This window comes from Osmerus eperlanus, chromosome 19, assembly GCF_963692335.1.
Source record: "Osmerus eperlanus chromosome 19, fOsmEpe2.1, whole genome shotgun sequence".
NCBI lineage: Eukaryota > Metazoa > Chordata > Actinopteri > Osmeriformes > Osmeridae > Osmerus > Osmerus eperlanus.
Window position 1 is genome coordinate 8,676,034 of NC_085036.1, and position 10,928 is coordinate 8,686,961.

Consider the following 10,928-nt stretch of genomic DNA (forward strand, 5'->3'; position numbering starts at 1 on the left):
TGTGACATCAGTTCTTGAGCCAGCGAAATCGTGAAGTCGATTGCTTTTTCCATGGATGTTGTCTAAGCCCCTCCTCGAAAATCATATTTCTGTTCAGGGAAAAATAATAATCGTTGTAACATGGTGGAATTTAAGAGCACTGGAATGTTATATTTCACACTGCACCATTGTCTTTCTGAAAGTCAGGTCCCTAATAGCCCCCGAAGGATGAAGAGGGAACACTTCTTAACAATGGCCATGTCATGTGAGAAGTGGCAGTGTTCATCCAAGGAATGTGGGAATGCATCTCAAAAGCATGAGGCCATTCACAATCGAGGACCTACTCAAATCCAAAACCACAAGCCTCTAGCATTTGTGTAATTATGTCATATACCTGCCTCAATCACACTGTGTACTGTGACATGCCAGTGACTCAGCAGGTCTGGAACATTCAGCACCAGGTATAACAATGACATGAAATAAAAATGCAAAATATGTTTTTTTTTTATACAACAGATAATGGACTGAATCATAGTGAAGGATGTTTGATGGTCTAAATGATGGACTTGGTTTACATGTTCCAGATGAAATACTGAGGTAAAATAAGATTGCTTTAGTGTATGATGCCTCTACTGATATCCATCCTCAGGCTATGGACAAGCCGGGGTACACAGGTCTGGTGCGCTGGTTCTATAGAGGAGGGAGTCAGTGTGAATAGGCCATGAGGGAGACTGCACTACAGTAATGAGATCTTAAATCATCCAAGAGGCTTAGACCACTTCTCCCCATTGTAAAATCCTGTATCTCAGGTATGGTCCCTAACTTTAGCCTGTAGCTATCAAACCATCCATTTCAAACACTGAGCTATTTGCATTAACGTGTTTTGGGTGTTGTCTCTGACGGTCGTTTGAGGTGATAATCAACATTTAATGCCCAAGGATATGTAGATATGGTGCAAAGTGAAAACACTAAGCTTGTTCTCTGGTGAGTGCTATTTCACCTCCAACCTCCACTGAGCAAATCTCTTATTTGTAATCTATAAGTAATTTAATGTTTAGAAATCCAGTCCACTTCATCAAGCTAGGTTATTTTTGCTCAGGGATGCAACAGCTAAGGGCAACATCTTTGGTGAAGCTTGCATTACTATTAATAATAAAAAGCTGTACGAGTCAGCATCAGATTACCAGTCCAGGGACCATTAGACAAATCCCATGGACCGTGTCAAATTCACCTACCAAGAAATGAGAACACGGCTCTATAGAACTCGCTGAATGGTGGAGCTCATGTACCTTGATGTATTGTTGTGAAATAGTCATGGGAACTGTTTTTCCTGGAACATTTATGGAGCATGATAAGAATTTCCTCCTAAAGTGCTATGTTGTCACAAGTGCATGTGAGTAATAAAGAGAGGTGCATTTACACAAATGCATTCTATTGGTTGAAGGCTCCCCCTTGTGGTTGACTGTGGTACAGTAGTAATGCTCAGTCTACAGGTAGTTAACAGATGGGGCAGTGGGACAGATATCTGAGGACAGGTGAGGTGGGCCTGGACAGCCCTGGGGGGCAGATTAATGGAACAAATTCACAACAGTAGTCTGCAATGCTTAGGTGAACCATATTTATATTATTGATGTTTTCCACGTGCCGTTTTAGGATATTTACTTGAAAAACATAAAACACTAAAAAAAGGCTTCAAGTATCTCTTAGATAATTGCTCAACAATAATCTGCATTTGTCTTACACACACTGAAAACAAACTTTTTTCAAAAGCTTATTTTCCATTTGAACTCTATTTGGATAAATGCTTAATGTTGTGGTGAATCAAACATTCTCAGCTTCTGCAGTGTACCCTAATCTCTTTAGAAGTTCAGTACAGAAAATGATTAATATAAACATTGTTTGTAAGACATTATGACCGTAAGCTAACAGGACCTTCTGTAAATATAACAAAACATGCACGTCTGATGATACTAAATCATAAGGCATTCACATAATTGTACTTTGATTTATGTAACTGTTGGAAGTGAAGACGTAAACTGTACACCAAAAAGGAAACCTGCATGGTAACGTCTTACTCTACATACAGTAAATAACATCATCCATTACAATGATTGACAGCTATAGGGTTTTGACAAAAGGACAAAGACACAACAGTGATTTCTCATTTGCTTTCCATCCACTTCTCAAGAAGTGCCTCAAGGGGAATGTAGGCACCTGGGTGAGTCTCTAGTCTCCGCATGGGCTTTTACAACAGGACCACATGACCGTTCCCAGCTGGGAGGTGACCAGCACCTCTGCCCTCTAGTAGCTGAACATCTGCTGTGCCGTGTTGGGCTGCTGTGGCTGGGCCTGTGGCTGGCCCTGGGCCTGGCCCTCCTCTGAGGCCTGAGTCTGACCTTCCTGGGGGTGGTCTGGAGCCCCATCCACCACAGGGGAGACCTGGCCGCCTTCGGCCTGAGTGACGGGCCTCCAGGCCAGGGTGGAGGTCTCCAGGGGGTGGCCCATGGGGTTGACGAAGGTGGTGAGGTTGATGAAGTGGGCGACGGACTGGGGGGCGGAGGCCCCTCCCGGTCCCATGGTCTCGGGGACGAGCTCAGCCGGACGGTTGTGGAGCATGGCGGAGCCGCTGACGGCGTCGAAGGTGACCGTGAGGATGGAGCTGTCCAGGGTGAGGGGCCGGTCGCTGGGGGTCAGGTGGCCCACGGCGACGGGCTGCAGGCTGGTGAACTGGGCGGGGGCATGCGAGGTGATGGGGGTGACCGTGATGTTGGTCAAGCCCACCGAGCTGTTGGGTGAGGAGGCTGAGGATGCACTGGGGTCAGCCAGAACCACCACCTGGAACCACAGAAGCCACACAGTCAAACCCAACGGCATCTCCACCATCGCAAACTCATCCACAATCCTGAAATTCGAACACTTCCTCTCTAATCCTAGACTCATAATGTATATACCTACACTAAACACAATAGACCTTCAACATGTTAAACATAGGCTTGTAAACACAGCATGAGCATAATAAGTCCAGGCCTATAGATGCACCTGCTGGATACTCTGCACAGCAGAGCTGGTCTCGGTCTCGTCCCCTACGACAGCGGTGAACTCTGCTGCTTTGGCCGTGAAGTCGGCGTACTCGTCAGAGTCGGACAGCTCCGGCTCCACCAAGTGCTTGGGCTTCTTCCTGTGGGGGCGGGGCGTCCGCGAGGGCCTGTCCTCCGACAGAGCGTCCTTGTCCAGGGTGAGGGTGGGCTGGGAGACGGGAGGAGAGGACGGGTGAAACAGGCAACGTGAACATGCGTGTCGTTCCACTGGCTGTGGCGACTTTGCGACGGACGCAGGAATGTGAGGGGGCTTCCGGACCTGCACTATGCTGATGGAGGAGTCGTCGATGGTGGAGGCTTCCTGAAGGTCGTCGAACTCGTCGATCCTCACGCTGACAATCTTGGGGGGGAGAAAAAATCGAAAACTGCATCAACAAAAACAACTTTAGCCAGTATGTGGACATCATATACAAGCAACTAGATTGCTGGAGAGCACGAGTTGGTGACTGAAAAATAAAGCGAGATCGTGCTTCCGTCTCGACTCACCTCCGGGTGTTTGCGACGCATGTGCCGGTTCATGGAGGCGCGGGTGGAGACCTTGGTGCCACACAGGTGACAGGACTGGGCCTCCACCTTCTCGTGGGTGAGGTGGACGTGCTTCTGGAGCATGTACTCCGTCAGGTACTTCTTATCGCACACCGCACACGACCACGTCTTCCCCACTGAATTAGAGATACGGCAAGAGAGAGAGAGTGAGGCAGGGAGACACAGAAGAAGACACACTAATATAGGCCCCTTAAAAAGGCAGAAGACATATATAAGACATTGATCACCAAGCCATGATATAAACTGGGAGTTATACGTATATGTATAAACTTCGAGAATATGATACGAGTAAGGCTTCTCACCTGTATGGATCAGCTTGTGGGTCTCTAAAGTGTTCCGCTCGCTGAAGGTCTTCCCACACAACTCACACATGAAGTCCTTAATCCCTGCAAACATGGAGACAGCCTGAGTCACAGGAGGACCACACGCACCTGTGTGGGAGGCGGGTTCAGCCACAGGTGAAGTTGGGACTCGTGAGTCCTGCTAACCTGTGTGCCTCTTGTAGTGTTTCAGCATGTTGACCTTCTGGGCGAACTTGCGGTTACACTCCTTGCACTCGTACTCCTTGATGCCCTTGTGGAGCTTCATGTGGTGCCGCAGAGCGTGCTTTGTCTTCATCCCTACGGAGGGGAACACACACCAGGCCATTTCTTGGCACCGTTCATCCCCCTTTTTCATAGAACAAACGGAAGAAAGAATAAGAGATTCTTCCTAGGAACCGTTGCCACGGTGGCGGACTGACCTTTCCCACACTCGGCACACAGGAAGTCGCGTATGTTGTCATGAACCCTTAAGTGCTCCTTTAGCATGTCCTTTCTGGCAAAGGACTTCCCACACTGGTCACACCCGTGACTCTTCACCCCTGTTAGAAGATAAACACGATGAGTCATAGACAGAGCGAGGTCTCGAAGAACAAAGAAGGTGTCTCACTGTAGGAGATGTGTTAATGCAGGCCCCGGGCCGTACAGAGTTACTCACCTGTGTGGATGATTTTGTGTCTCTCAAGGTTGCCAATGCTGTTGAATATCCTGCCGCACATTTCGCACGGGTGGATGTACCTTTAAGGGAGGGACTTTCATGAGGAAGACCTCCTGACTATGAATAACAGCATGCCTTTGTTTTAGACTCCCGCTCCTGTCTCCACACCACACTTTCCTTCACCTCACCTCACCCCCCACCCACCCCCTTCCTCATCTATCCGCCCCCCCCCCGCCTTACTTCTGCACAGCGGGGTCTGGGAGCTGCTCTCTGTGGATCACCAGGTGGGCGTTGTAGGTGGCCTTGAGGGCGAAGCGGCGGTTGCAAATGACACATCCGTAGCCCCTCTCCTTGTGCTGCTCCATGATGTGCTTCAGGTACTCTCTGCCCTTGGCAAACGACATCTGAACACGGGGAGAAGTGACACGTTTGACGGGCGCTTCATGTTGAACACAGGGTCGGGTGTCGACGCAGGTGTAGCTGGATGACATAGCGCGTGTGTGTGCGCGTGTCTGACCTGGCACTTCTTGCAGCTGTACTTGTGGTTCTCTGGATCCTCCTCCTCCTCCTCCTCCTCGGACTCGTCACTGTCGTCCACGGCGATGCCGATCTTCTTGATGAAGTCCTCCCTCTCCTGCTCGTCCATCAGGGCGATGTCCTGGGGGGGACAAACACAGCTGCCGTCACTTCCGGCGCCCGTCGCTCGGCGACTGGACTTCCCTTTGACCTGCGCATTGAGAACCGCTACCTCACACGGCCGTGGTTCCTCACCCGTCCCTCACCTTGAAGTGAACGTGGATGTGGTCCCGCAGCACGTCCACCCGGAAGAACTTGCGTCCGCAGATCTCGCACGTGTACTTCTTGTCGCCGTGAGTCAGCAGGTGCTTGTTCATATTACTCCTGCAGGAGAACACCTGCGGAAACCGCACACACACACCTCATGATGCTGCTGAACCGCACACACACACCTCATGATGCTGCTGAACCGCACACACACACCTCATGATGCTGCTGAACCGCACACACACACCTCATGATGCTGCTGAACCGCACACACACACCTCATGATGCTGCTGAACCGCACACACACACACCTCATGATGCTGCTGAACCGCACACACACACCTCATGATGCTGCTGAACCGCACACACACACACCTCATGATGCTGCTGAACAACACACACACACACACCTCATGATGCTGCTGAACCGCACACACACACACCTCATGATGCTGCTGAACCGCACACACACACACCTCATGATGCTGCTGAACAACACCCACACACACACACCTCATGATGCTGCTGAACCGCACACACACACACACACACCTCATGGTGCTGCAGAACAACACCCACACACACACACCTCATGATGCTGCTGAACCGCACACACACACACACCTCATGGTGCTGCAGAACAACACCCACACACACACACCTCATGATGCTGCTGAACCGCACACACACACACCTCATGGTGCTGCAGAACAACACCCACACACACACACACCCACCTCATGACGCTGCAGAACAACACCCACACACACACACACCTCATGACGCTGCAGAACAACACCCACACCTCATGATGCTGCAGAACCACACACACACACACACCTCATTATGCTGCTGAACCGCACACACACACACACACACCTCATGGTGCTGCAGAACAACACCCACACACACACACCTCATGATGCTGCTGAACCGCACACACACACACCTCATGGTGCTGCAGAACAACACCCACACACACACACACACACCTCATGACGCTGCAGAACAACACCCACACACACACACACCTCATGACGCTGCAGAACAACACCCACACCTCATGATGCTGCAGAACCACACACACACACACACCTCATTATGCACATACAAACAATCACTAAAAGGCTTTTCTCTGATGCCTTCATGCAGGGTCTTTTGAGTACAAGCCTGTTGTCTGGTGTCTGTCCCTCACCTTGCCACAGATGGGACAAGCAGAGGGCTCCTTCCTGTATTTGGTCCCTTCGTCTCCATTGGCCTCCAGCTCCTCTCTCTTCATGTGCTTTGGGCCTGCAAACAAACACTTCATCGGGTTCACTTCACTAACCCTGAGGGCAACTCAGGATACGGGTCTATGCCATCTTACTATCAAAGGAATCCAGGTTTTTTATGAACTCATCATTTATTTGATTATGGCATCCGCTCTAAAGTATGCGTTATGCTTGTAAACCAAACCTCTGCTATAGTATGTGTACTATAATACAATCCAGGCACTATAGCATTGTGGTGGAAGCTGTTAAGGCTAGGCACAGGTCAGTTGTAAAGCGTCTGATTGATGATCAATGAGGCTGCAAGTTCAGATCCCCTCCTGTACCTCGCTTTGAATAAAAGTGTCTGCTAAATGAATATGTAACATGCATGGGTTTCACTGCAGAGTCCAGTCACTAGTGAAACTGAGTACCCACCCACGCCATGCCTTCTGTGGTGCTCCTGCATCACATCTTTGCGGTAAAACATCTTGTTGCAGATCTCACAGGAGTACAGCTTCTCTCCGTGCTTCTTCTTGTGCTTGGACAGGTTGCTGTTGGTGGAGAAGAACCGCGAGCAGATCTCACACTGGAACGTCTTGTCATCTGCAGGGGAACAGAACGGCAACGTGAAGCAGTGCGTGACGCAGAGCGAAGAGCATTGCCAGTCACCCCCCTTCCCCCCCCTCCCACCCAGCGGATTTGACCCCTACCTGTCCGACAGTTGTGGAACTTCAAGGCGTTTTCTACCCGGAAGGATTTCTCACACGTGTTGCACCTGTACTTGTACTCTACGTCAGGCTGCGGAGGAGACACACACACACACTTTGAGTAATGAAACAGCGGCTTATGGAGGCACCAAAACCAAGTAATCTCTGGGTGTTTTCTAAGACAGAGACACCTACCAGATTCTTGCTGTGCTTGTAGGAGATGTGCTGCTTCAGGCTTTCCTTGCGACTGAACAGCTTGTCACATTCGTCACATTTGTACAGCTTGTCACCTGAGAGTGCAAGGATAAGAGAGAAAAAGTGTTATTAAAAATATAAATGAATCCAGGCGTGACCTGGCAGGAGAAGAGATTGGTGTAGAAGGACAAATGAATGAACTGTAAGTGTGACGGATGGTTACCATGGGAGCGGATGTGCCTGTTGAGGTTGCTGCTGTTCTGGAAGACCTTGCTGCAGAGCGAGCACCTGTAGACCCGCTTCTGCTCCCCGGTCTTGGCCCTCCTCAGGACGGCCACGCCGTCAGGGCCCATCACCAGGCTGTTGCCCCCCGCCTGTGTGGCCTCTCCCCCGGGGGCAGGAGGTGAGCTGAGGGAGCGCTCTCCCAGCCTTGAGGCCATGGCACCTGGGGGGACAGGAGGAGGTGCAGGACTCACATGTGAAAGCTTGTCCTGGCAGAGTATGGTACTTGCAGCATGCATGTACAATTACAATGGATCATGGGATTGAGAAAAGACCTAAGAAGAGATTTTAACGACAGTATTTGCGGGGATCTCTCAAGGTGTTCCTCTCACCTCTGGTTCTCCTGGCTGCAGCAGAGGCTCCGGCCTTGCGTCCCTTGGCCCTGCGGCCCCGGCCCAGCCTCCTACTGGGTTCCACAGGAGCGGGGGCAGGGGGCTGGGGATCCTCCATGTCCTCAGGGGTCACCAGGTCTGCTAGCTGAGGGGCGGGCTGGTCGGCGGGCTGGTCGGCGGGGAGAGGAGCAACCGTTTTCACCTCCTGGAGGTGGCTCAGCAAGTGCTCCGAGACTGAAACGGGTGGAATTATGGGTGAATGAAAAACATACACGTCAATACACTGATGCAAACTCTTTGCTCCCTTTCATTTAGCCATGTGTTGTAAACCCTCAACCTCTACTCTAAGCACTTATAAGGGCTACCAAGTATTTGATCAAAAATAGCTTCATGTAAAATAAAGAACTACTTTTTGATTCTCATTTCTGAACCCAAACTGCATAAGGCTTTGTTTAGACAGCATGACTCCCTCCTCTACTGGATTTTTACAGAACCACTTGCTGGCCTCCTGCCACTGTCCAATTAGTGACAAAACACTGACTCAAGTCACTTCCTCTTTCTGTATGTCAAAGGAGAGATTCTATTCTGATCAAACCAACCAGAAGTGCATGCTACTGCCTAGCAACTAACGCACTACACTGATAATATCCAGAATACATGCTGATCAGTACACACATAACCGTATCACTGAGCATTGTGAACGAGAAATAATCTGTTTATGCTTGATGATATCAATTGTTGACAGTAGGCCTCTGTCAGACCAGGTCTTTTATCAAGCTGAGCTGATGTTAAAAATGACCATAAGACACCACCCCGATGTGCAGTATGTAGTTTGCACGGAGCCAACCTGTGTTTTTCTCTTGCACCACTAGAGGGAGTGATGTTCCAGCGTTCTCGAAGGCCTGCTCTGGCTGGGTGGAGGAAGCGACCACATCTGAGTCAGACAAAAGGAAAGTTTAAAAGAAGTTTAAAAAAACAGGATTGATTCTAAACAACAGATAAAGTTGCTCAAGAACAAAGCGTATTGTGTTGAGCCAACAGCTTCCAATGCCACATTCCCAATAGACCAATCAGCGAGTGGAATCGTGTCGTCCTGGGTGACCATGCAGACCTGGTGGAGGTGGAGGGACTGGCAGCTTCAACATGGGTTTCTCCATCTTCTTGGCGTAGAAAGCTCTATACCAGACTCTCAGCTCTGTCCCTGGCAACACATCCTTAGCAACAGGCAAAGAGTCAGTTCCCTTTGTTTGGTAGGAATACTGGTTTCAGAGTGTTGTGCTAGGGGTTGGTAGGTAGAAGGATACCTGAGAGGTGTTGAAGTAGATCCCGTCGTCCTGCTGGTAGGCCGTCAGGTTCTGGTGTGTGTGGTCTGTGGCTGGTCGCACAAGCATCATCCAGTTACAGTCGTCCTCATTGGTGGAGTCGAAACACACCACCTGGCCGTCTTTTTGGAAGATCTGAACAAGAACAACAAATGGACCCAGGAAGTGGGATTCATGTACATGTAAAGTGGGCATATTTTGGGCATGTATTGGTAACCTACTATTTTGCTGTGGACCTACCTTGAGAGGAAAGGGCCCTTCTTTTTCCAGGTGGAACACTCTCTTGGCCTCAAAGGGCCCAAACCTGGTCCTCTTGACCAGTCGCCGCTGGACAAACACGCCATCTTTCCCATCTGGCATTGGACGGATTTCCAGACTGTCTGGTAGAGACGAACTAAGCCAGGGAAAACAAACATATAGACATGTAATATGTTGCAAAGCTGTGGTCCATGCCATCTATTTACCCTGGCTTTGTATTTCTTTGGATGCTTGCGATGTACTCACCGTGCTCTGCTCCAGACAAATGAGTCCTGAACGGTCACCACTGGTCCCAGTTCTGGACACTCAGAGTCATGGTACTGGCCACAGTCCTCACACCCTGGTGGAATAGGAATATGCATTAGAAATATTTAGACAAGCGTATCAACGGGTGCACGCAACAACAAAAGCCTACATTAGATGGTTACTCACAGATAAAGTCATCTGGCGTCTGCTCAGCCATTGTGTCCACCTTAATTCATAAAGATACATTTATAATATATCAATGAAATCGTACATCACACAACAAAACTCTCATTAACTACTCGTGAGCTAATCCTCTTATGTTGCTTTATTTCCAGTAATGTGGAATGTTTAGGTTAGATCTATTTAAACGCATATAAGGCAGTGACTGAATGAATGACAAATGTTCAAACTTCTGATTTTGAGTGTATAATCCATCTGCACATGATACTGTCTATGTTTACGTCAACAATCAGTTGCCAAGTTTACAGGGACATTACGGCAGCAGAGGCAATTCGAGTCTGTACTAAGAACTCGAACGCCTACAAAAAATAATACTCAGAATAACTATTCTTCGGGCGAGTAGCTAAAAACACGATCCGGTAGAGACGGGATCCAGGATTTCAGCGGAATCCAAACTGTAGCCGGGTTTTAACTCCGATCACAGGCTGCTCAGTCTTCTACAGCAATGCAAATGTAACAAAGAACAATCGGCATGGCGGATGGAATGGAGACGCAAACCCCATCTGGAGCCTGTACGTTTCAATGTCAACGCGGCGCAAGTATGGGCACTCAGTGCGGTTCTGAATGCACTGTGCAAAATCTCTGCAAATGTTCTACACTTTGGCATAATTATTATTTGTATACACGGTGCATATTTGAAATTGTCTTGTTACCTGTTGTCCAAACGACTTCACATTTATTGAATCCTGACTCCGGGTTCCAATCCGCACCA

The 10,928-nt window shown here is 49.2% G+C and overlaps 1 protein-coding gene across 2 annotated transcripts; it reads right to left on the minus strand.

Moving 5' to 3' along the window:
* Positions 1-1,592: 1,592 nt before the first annotated feature.
* On the minus strand, positions 1,593-10,914 carry prdm15 (PR domain containing 15). 2 transcript variants are annotated; one of them, XM_062486046.1, is made up of 24 exons: positions 10,870-10,914; positions 10,163-10,202; positions 9,977-10,070; positions 9,713-9,866; positions 9,455-9,607; positions 9,262-9,364; positions 8,998-9,084; positions 8,151-8,384; positions 7,760-7,981; positions 7,537-7,631; positions 7,345-7,432; positions 7,070-7,237; positions 6,580-6,674; positions 5,384-5,515; positions 5,119-5,259; positions 4,842-5,005; positions 4,602-4,681; positions 4,366-4,485; positions 4,112-4,243; positions 3,926-4,009; positions 3,564-3,739; positions 3,337-3,417; positions 3,019-3,225; positions 1,593-2,814 (listed from the first exon to the last, which is right to left on the minus strand). In XM_062486046.1, the coding sequence occupies exons 2-24, from the start codon at positions 10,191-10,193 to the stop codon at positions 2,281-2,283; spliced, it is 3,375 nt and encodes a 1,124-aa protein (XP_062342030.1). In that variant the 5' UTR covers positions 10,194-10,202; positions 10,870-10,914; the 3' UTR covers positions 1,593-2,280. The 2 variants fall into 2 exon arrangements, with proteins under 2 accessions (XP_062342030.1, XP_062342029.1); XM_062486045.1 differs by lacking the exon at positions 10,870-10,914 and having other exon boundaries at positions 10,163-10,745.
* Positions 10,915-10,928: the final 14 nt, after the last annotated feature.